At 37.7% G+C, this 14,046-nt stretch overlaps 1 protein-coding gene across 2 annotated transcripts in view; it reads right to left on the reverse strand.

Annotated features, from left to right (window-relative positions):
- Positions 1-14,046, reverse strand: part of LOC127660734 (calcium uptake protein 1, mitochondrial-like) — an 89,698-nt gene that overhangs the window by 52,727 nt on the left and 22,925 nt on the right. For both annotated transcript variants that reach the window (XM_052151120.1, XM_052151121.1), the window contains exon 4: positions 7,018-7,180. In XM_052151120.1, the coding sequence (XP_052007080.1) occupies positions 7,018-7,180 (163 nt within the window). The remainder of the gene's footprint in view (positions 1-7,017; positions 7,181-14,046) is intronic.

The following is a 14,046-nucleotide window of genomic DNA, read 5'->3' on the forward strand; positions in this document are numbered from 1 at the left end:
GTGTTAAAGACAAGAAAGACTATAATTGTGTATGTGTTGTTAGCTTAAGCACATTGTGTTTTGTCTATACTTGTGACTTTAATAAGGATGACATCACAATCTACAGTATGAGCAATTAATGCAGAAAACCAGCATATTCCAAAGGGTTCTCATACTTTTTCTTGCCACTGTATAATCATATTATCTATTACTACATAAATAGAGACAGAAATGTAGCAGTTTGCAAAAGATGTTTTACTTTTTTAGGGATGTGCACAAGTCATCGGCTAATCGGGTTATTGTTCTGCACGAGCAGCACTGAATTATACTGTACTTTCCCTGTGGATCTCTCACCAAATTTCGCAGATATAATTGAGTCCACTAGGGGGCACACAGTGAATGTGTGTTGTCGAGGCAGAGAGAAGTTGGTATGATGGCATTTGTTCTTTGGAAAGTAAAGCCTAGTGTAGCACTAGCAATACTTGATACATTTAACACTGATATTTGGCATATTTCAGAATCATGCAAAGCAACAGACGAGAAACTGCTTTTACGGTTGTAAGAAATTGCAAAGCGGTACGAGAAACTCAGAAGCTTATCAGACCAGCAAGTGCATATGTGCATCAAATCTGTGAACATGGGCAGAGCCTTTGTATAAAAAGCCAACTTTCACCACTTGTTTTTCCTGAAATTATAATAAATGTGGTAGCCTTTTTATGTAGACTTGAGTTTATACATGTGCACTAACCTAATGCCAACAGCACTGGTTTCTAAATAAGCAAGGGCACCGTAACCGGGGGGAAGGCTCGGACAATTCTAAAAGGTCCAGTAGAACCACCAGTCTTTTCCTGCATGATTTTGTTATAAATAGCCATTTCGCACTGGTTATCCAAAATGAAGACTGCTCTTAATTGATAATAGAAGATGATCTAGCGTGGGATCCTCCGTGGGATGACGGCATAATTTTTGGGTGAACTAATCCTTTAATGCTGATCTAGAGTCAGATAGGTGATTGGTATTGGTACAGACTACTGAAACTTCAGTTTTGCGACAACCAAGTGCAGGTAGTTGTAAAGTGTTAAAGAGCCCCACCTAGACAAATTAATGTTGCATCCTTGACCCTCTTTATGCATGGAGCATTTGAATGACAGATCATGGAGATTACGGGTGAAAAGCTAGGCCTAACTTTCCGCAACGGCCTTTGAGCTCAGCGGATCTGTCTAATTCTGCTTCAGAAACAGGATGAATTATGGAGCAGCTTTCCTTGCAGCCAGATGAATAATGAATTTTATTTTCACTTGCTCACTCTTTCTCTCTTTTAAAACCACTCTTCACTGTCTAAAGGAACAGCCGACTCTTTAATCTCACCTAAATGACATCACACACGGCTGTGGCATGACAGGTTTCTCCTGAAATCCCAAAACACTTTACAAAAGGAGCAACTTTTTCTGAATGACAGGAACCTTATGTGCATAGCAGAACCCTGCACACACCGCTAAAATGGAGGTCTGGCGCTTTGGGGTTTGTGTGTCAACTGTATGCCAAGTATATATTCAGTGAGGTCTATGATTGCAAACGTAATTTCCAAACTTCTAAAGTATATGTACAGTGTCAGTTTACACAGGCCCCAACCAAACTTCCTGTTTCAACAGGAAATATCAACTCAGTGCAGAAAACTGAACTAGTCAAGCCATTTCATGAGGTCTATAATACATTTATGGCAGCCACATTGGACATGCACCATGTTAATGAAAACTAAAACAAATTACAATTGGAGCGTAATTGGAAAAACTAACACTAAATTAAAATACATTATTCATGACTCCAAAATTAAATAAAATTAAACACAAATGACCACAAACTAATTTTTATTTTAGTTTTCAATGCACATTACATTATGCGATTTTAAACCTTTGCAACCCTAATAATGAAAAAAAAAAAAAATTCTGAACAATCAGTATTTAACTGATCATGCGACCCTCAACTGATCATGCGACCCCCAACTGATCATGCGACCCTCATCAGAATTTGTCTGCCTTGCAGGCAATACATTTTTTTTTTTTTTTAAAAGAGCGAAAAGGTCCCAACACATATATAGGGATCAGTTTGTCGTAGATTGGGGTGCTCTCTTTTGACTTTGCCCAGTAATCAATAGTGATGGGATGATTTATGGAATTTATATATATATATATATATCTCAAACTAATAATATGACAAAACATATCGTGGCAAAACTCGATATCGTTCATTGTGATCATAAATTAAATGACCTGTCAATCATCATAATCTATCACTTGAATTTACCTCTACTGCGCTTTTTTTCTACACTACCCACAAGGTCCTTAAAGTGCTTGATTTCAGCTTTTAGAAAATGGTAATGTAATACCTGAAAAAACAAAATTAAATACAAAAAATAATAATAAAAAAATAAAATCGCCTTGTTTTGATGAAAAGTGCTTGAGATTAAGACGGATTGTGTCCTCCGTGTAATGTGTGTCCATCAAAGATGAGACGCACTCCACTTTCATTGAATAATGTGTCTTAATATCCTTTCTGTTCTTTACAGTCAGATAAAAAAGTGAAAATAAATATTCATTTTAATCTCACACAGCATGGATTAGCTAAAGAAACTCGCTGTTGATGTTCGCTGTACTGGAACACTGTGAGGTGCTTGTTTGTCTCTTAATGTGACAGTAAGCTTTTTAACATCTCTTATATAAATGAATGTAAACTCAAACTGTTTTTACTTGTGAATTGTACACATTATTTCAAACAGTGATAGCTCATATCATTATTATATATACAATCTCATGATATAATATTAATTCAAATAATGTTGAATTTTTTTCTTTTCAGTTTCTTTCAAAGTTAAATTTTGATTCTAACAATGATGACAAAAAATATTCAAATATAAATCTACTCTTTTGCATACATTTTTCAGGACAGATTTTGTTCAGTTCTGTTGCTTGTTCTGAATCTGATCAGCCTGAATGTAGTCCACTATTTTTGAAATCTTATTGTTTGTGATCTTTTCATCTAGAGAAAGGTATATTATCAACACTTATTATTTAAACATTTATATTGTGTATTAAAGAACTTTACATTGATGAGAAATTAAAATGAGCATTTTGCTCAAACATAAAAAAAAAATACAATTCCTTGAATTTGTTCACATATGGTATCTGAAAACACCAAACACATTTGGACCATTTAAAAAAAAAAAAAAAAAAAAATTGGTTTTATTTCACTTTGTAACACTTATTGTTCCCGGTCAAAAATGACCGGCCATGGGAAATGAATGGATTACACAACAAAATATTAAGTGTTCAGGAGCATCCCAATCCTTTACTTGAGCACAAATGTGGATGTGTGTTTGCACACACAGTCTTTGAACATGCGCACACGCACGCACGCACACACACACACACACACACACACACACACACACACACACACACAGTGTGTTGAGTGTCCTTTTGTGCATCATGTTTCCATGTACACTCTTTGAGGAATATTTCAAGATCTCCTCATCATATGATGAGAAAAAGATCTAATGCAATATCTTTTGATAATATATGGAATATGAGAGCTCTTAGTAGGCCGGTCATTTTTGACCGGGAACACAAAATGTGTTAGCACAAAACAAACACAGCACAAAGGTTAAATAAAAATAAAAAACTAAATACACTGAAAACCAAAATTAAACTGATATTACAAAACCCTGGAAAAAACTAAAAATAACAATCATTGAGTGAAAACTGGAAAAAAATTAACCCCCGACAGCATGCACAGTAATGAAACTCATGAGTGATTCCTGTTATATATACACACATCTAAACACTTACGTAAATCTCAAATGACAAAACGATGCACAGCTTAAAACAGAATGACTATCATAATGCACATAATGCATAATTCACAAGCTCTTACAGCAAACAATTATTTATTTATTACATTTACACGTGGGAGCTGTGTTAGGCCCGTCCTGATAACGAAGAAAAAAGTAAAACTCCTTTATCCGAGCCCAACGAGGCACAACACTCTAATAAAGCTAGTAATTATAGTTGCAGGGTATTTGGCAGGAAGGAAAGCACTTGAATGCGCATCCGAGCGTTTTGCACTAATTCGTGGTGTGTCTTTCATTCTCTTTCTGCTATACGCACACTGCCCTACTTCCTAACACACCAACCTAGACAGTCACGCAGAGTCCACCATCTAGTTTGAAAATTAGGTTTGGAATAACATGAGGGCGAGTCTAGGGACAGAATTTCCATTTTTGGGTGAACTATATACTTTAAATCAGAAAACCAAGTGAGAGAATAATAAAATAGAAGAGAGAAATGTTTGGTTATACAACTGAAGAGAGATAAAGCAAGAGGGTGAATGCCAAGAGAGACAGACAAAACCAGAGCGATGGGGAGATATAAAGAGAGCAAGTGTAGATAGATGTGGAGGTGTGATTTGGCTTTCAGAGGAGTGCTGGGGTGGGCAGAATGGAATATGGATACAAAGCTGGTCACCTCCGTATAGCCATCATTTAGATTTCCATAAAAGGACATAACAGGCCCCTGTTAAAGAGAAGGACATGGCCAATATACTGTAAGCCTCTCCACATGAATTGAACAAGCAGTGACTACTTTCATTCAGCGATTCCAGTAAAATGACATCCCTAAAGGGCATATTTAAGTGGGCATTTTCTCATTTCCACTTTGCCTTAATAGTGCCCATTTATCTTTGCATGGTCCTACTGACAGCCCTTGTGATTAAAGCACATCTGAATGCACTGCATTACAGAAGAGCATTGTAAAATGTATTTTGGCCAAGTAGCACATGTTCCTGAATCAACTTCCTTTGTTGTTTCCCAACCACTAGCCTATCCAATCCCTTCCATTATTGTATGGAAAAAAGATGCAATGACAGTGAATAGTGACTTAGGCTGTCAGTCCCTATAATTCTACCTAACATCTGTTCGATGGCAGAAAAAATCTAAAAGTCATACAGGTTTGGAATGACGAGTGCGAGTAAATGATGACAACATTTTCATTTTTTGGTTAACTATGCCTTTAAATCAAGACCATTAAAATGTGTGACCTCATTAATGTGCATCTGAAGTTATCTATCATTAAATTCAAAAAGAGCTAAATGTAATTTATAATACACTCTGGTCTGGAAATTTTTAACAATTTAACTATGAACTCAAACTGTGTATGCAGCCATCAGCACTTCCAACAGTTATTCATGGCCAGCGATCAGATCTATCCCATCAGCTATACCTCTGGGTGAGACTGACTAGACATTCATTAATGTTCATTAATTTAGCATACACTGTCGCCCTCACACATGCACACACAGCTGATGAGTTGGGCTGCACTCATGGCATTCCACTCCTCTGAAAGCCCCTACTCAGTTTTGCATCATGTGCATGCAACAGCTGCTGTACTGGCTCAGATGTCATGATCCCAAGTATCATGAGAGGTGGGACAAGGCCCAAGATGGCCCAGGATGGTGTTCAAAATACAAGCCCAAAATAGGCTTATATATATATATATATATATATATAGTGAATGTTACAGTGAATGTTACTGTATTAACTGAAATGTTAAGTTAAATTTATCTCACTCACTTTAATGCCATGAATTTAGGTAGATTTGATTTATACCTAGAGCTGGGCGATAAAACTATATCAATATATATCACGATAAAGAAAATCCACGATAAGCTTTTGAGGAATTTTCTATATTTACTGTGTGTCGCTAAAACACAAGCAGCTTGGCTTTCTCAAATTGCGTTTCCACTGGGGTGGACAAAATCCGCTCAAAGGCGCTAAAAGCGCTAGGAGAGAGCTTGCTCCGCAATCCTATGATCCACCTTGCAAGCATGACGCTCGGCTTTCCTAGGAATGAACTGAAAACGCTCTTAGCTTCGCTCACAACGCACCAGTGGTAATGTACGGTTAGACTGGATGAACTTGCTAATGCTAGCTGCCTTGCTAACAATTAGGTTACGTCGGACACCGGATTGATTCCATCCGCACCGCAAGACTTCATGACAACGGTTGTGCCCTCTCATCGTCGCTAGTGAAGAGCGCGACAGAACAACAGTGATGTGGACAACAGCTCTAATCTTGAATATTGTTCTCTAGCAACAAACATGCATCATTTCTGCCCTGTCCCACTCCGCACGCGTCGCCTCTTTTCCCTGCATGTGTGTAGACATGAAGCGCTGCATGAGTTAACGTGGTTTTAAAGCACCTTTTGGACCATAACGTTTTTCTCTTCTAAATGTATCTTTATTAATCAGCATGTTATGAGCCTTTAATAACATAAACAATAATAAAATAATAAACAAATCGATTTCGGTTCTAATTTTGGGAAAAATAATTTGATGTCTGGAATGGATAAGGAAAGACTAAAATTACTAGTTGCTAGCCTAGTCTCTCACTTTAATGAAAATATACAAATGTTTTTTAAATTTGAAAAAACAAAATTAAACGTTTTCTACATTTTCTCTCGGGACACCCCTGAACCCACATTCAGCATCATTCCACAGTCACAAGGGCTTAATGCCCCATACTTGGGTATCTGAATCTAAAGAAATATAAAAACAATTTGATCTTTTAACATTATTTGATAAACTGTAAAAGATGGTAAAATTGGTAAAAGACCCTGCAGACCCCACTGCTTTGGCCGTCTTTGGACCCCCTGTGCAGTTTTGTAGAGACTATTTTGACTGTTTAAAATTTATATTTTCTTCTTTTCTTCCGTCAACTTTGAAATAAAAAAAAAAGAAAGTGCAATGTGTAAATGTATATCATGACAAATATCGATATCGAACAATATGAAAAAGATTATTATGATAACAATTGTGGCCATATCGCCCAACCCCATATATAAGTGGCAACATATCGGTATCATTATCAGTATCGGCCTGTCATTTTTTGTTAAAATCGGTATTGGACAAAAATTTTCATATCGGAGCAACCCATAATATATTCAAAATTTTACTGAATCCTGATAAAAGAGAAGATCTTCAACTCACTCTCAGGCTGTTTCTCATTGGGTGTGATGGAGCGCACAAAGTCTTGTGGAGTCATGTACACCTCTGCATCTCCGTGTTCGCTGATGATCTTCAGAGTGGCAAAGTAGCGAAATATCTTGTCTGGGGTGGAGTAAGCTCTGATCCTGTTCTCATACTCCATCACCTGTATCACACACACACACACACACACTCAATACTCTCCAGTTCTCTTGGCTCAAACTAAAAAATACTACAAAGCATTATGGTATTATCGTGTCCCATGTTAATTCCATGGTATTGGAGTAAATTGTATATTCTAAATGGTTATATTTGATAGAGGTTAATATAAAAAAGCATGCTGTGTATGATATGGAGCTCCAAGTGGAAGAAAGGTGGCTGGACAAGTCATTTAAATAACATAATCTAACCCTCAGATTCTTTTTAATAACCTGTCACTTCAGATTACAGTGGAAAGATTTGAAGGTACAATCTTGGCAGAGTAGACCATTTTTTAAGTTATGAATTATGAGTAGTCCAAAAGTTAGCTATTGCCTGAGATGATGACATGCATTACCTGGAAAAAAAATTATTGCAGGTTAAAATGAAACATATACACATTACCACCCACAGTACAGCCTAAAGCAGTGTATTGCAACTTATCTTTCACAACATAATGCAATAGAAGTTCTGCGGATGGAAGCACCTTGTTGAAGAGAGAGGTCAACAGAGAATGGCCAGACTGGTTTGAACTGACAAAGTCTACGGTAACTCAGATAACCACTCTGTACAATTGTGGTGAGAAGAATATGATCTCAGAATGCTATTCTGAGATGCGGGTTGTTGCTGTTTTGACAGCAAGAGGGGGACCTACACTATATTAAGCAGGTGTTTTTAATGTTGTGGCAGATCAGTGTACGTATATCATCACTTAACACTTTATTTTAAAAGATATGTTTTCACTAAAAATATTTCTCTCTGGAGACAATAACTAGAGGGCTTTTACATCCGGGACCCTACTGTTCACCCCCATCAACCTATCTCACCTAAACATGGTAGCCAGAGGCATAATTTAGTTTTAAATATGATAAGAAACGGTAACTTGTGCATTAAAATCTTCACTGTTGATTATCAGAAAATATTTAGACATATATATACAATATTTATAAATGAGTGATTATTGTGGTTTATCTCTCTTTGTGAGATGAATGGATTTGCATATATGCACAAAGAGATTTGTAGAGAAATCATAGTAGTTAATGGCAGTTTTACTGGTGAAACATTCTTGGCATCAAGCCATTGGTGAGGTTTCATCTTCTCCTATTTAGCAAGGATCCGTTTTTTTGCAAGTGATTCATTAAGCAGTCTACTGTAGGCTAATTAACATTTCTATGTTAATTAACCATCATTTCGCATTCAGCTATTAGACAATGCAATTGATTGTAATTGCAAGATGAAACTAATAATAATTTGGAGTTTAGAAAATTGCACCTATGTGCAAATGCCCTGATAAACTTTAGCACTATTCTTTTGCTGCCTTGCAAGCACTGCTATTTCAGGAAATGCAAATCTAGCTTTTTATAACCGTGATCGTGACACTTGGATTTGAAATATTAAAGGTCATGTTACCTTCAGTGAGGATGACGGTTGTACTAACTTTGCAGTAACTGGGAGAGTTTAATTTCATGTTGTCAAATAAACACCCTTCCATCACAAGACCATTTACTGAACAACATTCAGAGGAATTTTGGACCATTCTTTCTAACACAACTTCTTCAGCTCAGCCATTTTCTTAGGATGTCTAGTGTGAGCGGCTCACTTGAGGTCATTCCACAGCATCTCTAATGGGTTAAGATCTGGGCAATAACTGGGCCATTCCAAAAGTTGGATTTACTACGATGATTAGGGTCATTGTTCTGCAACATCACTCAACTTCTACTGAGATTCAGCTTCACCCTGACATTATCCTGAAAATCTTGATAAAATAGGATTTTATTTTTCCCTCGTTGATGGCAAGCGGTCCAGGCCCCGAAGCAGCAAAGCAAAGTCCTGCATGATCTTTCCAAACAATTCAACCATTGTTTATTCAGTCCACAAAACATTTTCCCAGTAGAGTTGTGGAGTGTCATGGTGGTCTTTGGCAAACTTCAGACGCTCAGCAATGGTTTTGTTGTAAAGCTGCGGCTTCCTTCATGGTGTCCTGCCATGGACACAATGCCCGTTTAATTTTTTCCATATAATAGACTCATGAACAGAGATGTTAACAGTTTCAATGACTCCAAGTCTTTAGCTGTCACTAGGGTTCTTTTTTACCTCATTGAGCATTCTGCGGTGTGCCCTTTGAGTCAACTTGCCTAGACAGCCACTTCTAGGGAGAGTAGCCACAGTACAAAATCATGTCCATTTAGAGACCATTTATCTAACTGTGGACAGATGAATATCTAAGCTCTTCGAAAATACTTTTTAACCCTTTCTAGCTTTATGCAAAGCAACAATTGTTGATTGTAGGTCTTCTGAGATCTCTTTTTTGTAAGGCCTGGTGCATGTCAGCAGACGCTTCTTGTGAATAGCAAACTCAGAATGTTGTAGTGCTTTTTAGAAGAGAAAGTAGCTCTAACTCACACCTCCAATCTCATTTCCTTAATTGAATGCCAGGTTTGCAAACGTCTGACTCTAATTAGCTTTTCGACTCAACTGCACATCCTAGCATAGAAACTGCATTTGTGGAGCAGTGCATGCTTATTCATTACACGTGAGGGCAAAATAAACACGGGAGCAGATTTACTGTACAGAGAATGGAGACTTCACCCGTAAGCGGTGACCCAGGTGTGGCAGAGATACAGGCAAGCTGTCGTACAACATACATTTTCCGCTAATTTCCTCTGTTTTTTGTACAAATATTTTTTTAAACATACAGATGTTTTTAAACCTTTTACACTCATTGTGCACTTTATTAGGAACACCTGTACACCTACATATTCATAAGATTATCTAATCAGTCAATCATGTGGCAGAAGTGCAATGCAAAAAATCATGCTGATACGGGTCAGGCGCTTTAGTTAATGTTCACATCAACCATCAGAATGAGAAAAAGGTAACATGTTGTAAATTCTTTATGCTTTGTCTTATTGTCCATAACTTCTCTTGGGTTACCAAAAACATGCATTATACAGTTTGACGCAGATATGATTCTAGCGTAAGTGACGTATTCTCTATTACGCAAGTAGCACAACCAGAGTTTATCACGTGCAGCATCCTTAGGTGCAAATTAAAGTTATTGACGAAGTAAGTTTCCTCCTTTCATATGCGACTCGACGGCTTTGAGCCCCATGGTCCCTAATGAAAAGGTATTTTTGCATATTTTACACATTGCCTCGTTGTTTTCAGCCGGCGCCAACCACCTCCAAAATGCATCCTCTTCCATCCACTTGTCGTTAAATTTGCACTTCCCCATCTTCTTTGCATTGTGAACCTCACATCGACAACCACGTAATGACGACACGCAGCCTGACGTCAGCGTCTGTAGCCGACGTACCGTAAACAGCTATTAAATCGCGGAGACTCATTTCACATAATACTAAATTAATCAACTATTAGATGTTTTACAGTGGGCCACTGTGCTTTCTCATCGCCATTAAGCGCACCGGCAAAAAATGTAATACCAACAGCAATTTTACTGTAAATTTAAGACAATTTAAGACCTTAATTACCCGAATTTTAATTTAAGACATTTTTAAGACTTTTTAAGGACCCGCGGGAACCCTGTAAACACCATGGGACCATGCAGCCTTCATACCGCTCAGGAAGGAGATGCATTCAGTCTCCTAGAGATGAACATAGTTTAGTGCGAAAAGTGCAAATCAATCCCAGAACAACAGCAAAGGACCCTGTGAAGATGCTGGAGGAAACAGGTAGACAAGTATCTATATCCACAGTAAAACGAGTCCTATATCGATAACCTATAACCTGAAAGGCTGCTCAGCAAGAAAGAATCCATTCCTCCAAAACCACCATAAAAAAGCCAGACTACAGTTTGCAAGTATACATGGGGACAAAGTTCTTAATTTTTGGAGAAATGTTGTCTGGTCTACTGAAACAAAAACTTAACTATTTGGCCATGATGTCCATCGTTATGTTTGGAGGAAAAAAGGTGAGGCTTGCAAGCCGAAGAACACAGAACACATCATAACCACGAATCATGGGGGTGGCAGCATCATGTTGTGGGGGTGCATTGCTGCAGGATGGGCTGGTGCACTTCACAAAATAGATGGCATCATGAGGAAGGAAAATTATGTGGATATTTTGAAGCAACATCAGCCAGGAATTAAAAACTTGGTTGTAAATGGGTCTTCCAAATGGACAATGACTACAAGCATAGCTCCAAAGTTGTGGCAAAATGGCTTAAGGACCATTAGACGTTTTGTATTGATTTTTTTTAATTGATTATGTAATTGGCTTCATACATATTTACTTGACAATAAATTGTAAAACTTGATTCTATTCTAACTTATCCTATAATGATTGGCTTTAGTAGATTGTTACAATCTTGTAACCACAAATCTGTGATCAGGGTTAATACATACTAAGACCCAGTATTTGACAGAGCATGAAGCACATCAACTGCGATATTAGCTTTCTGATTAACCATTTGGCTTTAATTAAGTTTAATAGCCTGTAAAGGCTGTTGATCGACCTGTCCAAATAGTATTAGTCATGACCCCTGTTTAATGTTAATATTATTCTAGTCAAGTGTAATAGGAAATTATAGAACTAAACAAACCTACTTTTTGGGTAATGGCATGTTGGTAGGTGTGAAGAGGAGGAGGGCATGGCCGGGCCGTGATGAAGCATGGCCGGTGCTGAATCAGCGGGAGAGCGAGATAAAGGGCAGCCAGAGACAAAGGTTCAGTATTTGTTTATCTTTGTTTTAAGTTGAGTTTCTCATTAAAACTTTGTTTACTGTTCAGCTGGTTCCCGCTGCCTCCTTGCCCATCCATGAACTGGTACAGTCGGATTTATTCAAATAGTATTAGTCATTTACCTCTGTCTAGAGATAATATTACATTAATAAAGAGTATACAGATCTACAGAACAAAGTTAAACTACTATTTAGACTTTACCTCTGGCTAACGATCAAACTGACATGTTTGTGACCGTGGGACCCATGCACATGTCTGATACGAGGCCCTAAGTGACAGATTCTGTATAAACGAGTGCAATTTAAAAGTATAGAATTGACTAGAATAATGAAGTATTCAAGTTAATGAGCAATAATTATTAGAATATTAACCTAAATTTGAGGTCTAATAAATTATTATTAATGGGGTCATATTCAGTCCACATTAAATGCTACAGCCACACGTGCCCAAAATAGATGAACATGCAGATACCTTAACACCACTTAACTGGATTCCGTCGTTGGGCCAGCGAGGTGGCGTTTTACAAACACAAAACTTTCAGATCTCTTACGCACGGTTCATTATGAAAATTTTGAAAATATGAAAACTTCCATGATTCCAAAAACTTGCTTCAGAACAGCTTTACGAACGATTTACACAACAAGGTGCAAGATATGGTCTTTCAGCAGCAGGGACTTGCAATCTTGTGAAGTTTGATGGGATAATGAATGCTGGGAAAAAAAACACTAGATTAGATTGAATAATCTACTCCCCTCTGCCAGAAAGTGTAAAATTGGAGGAAGTTTTAGCAGGACAATGACCAAAGCATAAAGCTAGAGCAACACTGGAGTGGCTTAAAATGAAGAAAATGGATGTCCTTGAGTGGGTGAGAGTCCTGACCTCAATCCTATTGAACATTTGTGGAGAGACCTCAAAATCACTGTCTATTGCCAATCCCCAAATAACACGGTACAGCTTGAGCAATTTTGCAAGAAGGAATGAGCTAATCTTGCGCCATCACATTGTGCAAAGTTGATAGAGACTTATCCAAAAAGACTTTAAAGATGAAATATGTAAACATTTTCATGTAATATTTGCCTTTATTTCTGCCAATGTGTGAACGGCTTGTAACACAACTTAAAAAATGAGCCCTTCCCAGACTTGCCTATTAAAGCCTGTAGATTGATTTTCATGTGAAGGGAGCGGGTCGGATTTGTCGGGACAATCCAAAGGATGTGACGTTTATGCGCGCTCCCAAGAGCCTTCTACTGAATCCCGTCTGGCTAAGCGGGAATGTGATCGTGGTCAAGCGAAAACTAGAGTGAACATCGGCAGGGCATTTGATTCCTGGAGGGACCTTCGTTCGGTTTTGAGGAAATATAGCGCCATAAGGATTGATCTGTGTAATTTTAGCTAACTTGATCTTAACTGCTAACGCTGACGAAGTGCAAGTTACCTTGGTCGTAACTTTTAAATCATTTCAATAATCTTCTCTTTATACTAAAAGTCAGGTATACAGGATAAATTTAAACAAATATGCTGGTTTCTTGATCGTAGTACAACATATGACATATAAAAACAAACAATAGTGGAACACAACAGTGCAGTGCAACAGTAAACTGTCTGGTATAGTTCGGTAGCATGTAGCTGTAGTTGTAGTTGTATGTGTGTATCAGTGTGCTATGTTAGCTAATAAGTTGTAGTTTAGTTTAGTCTCAAAGTTTGTAGTAAATCAATCATAACTGTGTCATTTTAATTGTGCTAGCTCATCTGTAAGCATGATGCCACTGAATCACGTTCAGTCTCTTTGTACGTTGTCATTGTTTTGGCTGATGCTCGCTATGGAGTGTGTGCACGAGCGCAATCACGAGCAACAGGAAGCTGTCTGCAGTTCACTTAACGGCCACAGGAGTCATTAAAAACAAGGGTTTCTGAATCTTACATACCTTATCTTTAATAGCTGCAAAAGGTGGTTCAACCAACTATTAAAGTAGAGGGATGAATACTTATTAATTCTTGACATTTCAGTTTTTGGCTGCAATGTTGCGGAGTTCACAAATACACAAATAACAAAAATAAGCTGGGGGATGAATATTTTTTCAAGGCACTGTACGTTTAGTTGTATTTTATTAGGCAATTTGCATCTAGCATTGCT

Source organism: Xyrauchen texanus, chromosome 20 (genome assembly GCF_025860055.1).
Source record: "Xyrauchen texanus isolate HMW12.3.18 chromosome 20, RBS_HiC_50CHRs, whole genome shotgun sequence".
NCBI classification, from domain to species: Eukaryota; Metazoa; Chordata; class Actinopteri; order Cypriniformes; family Catostomidae; genus Xyrauchen; species Xyrauchen texanus.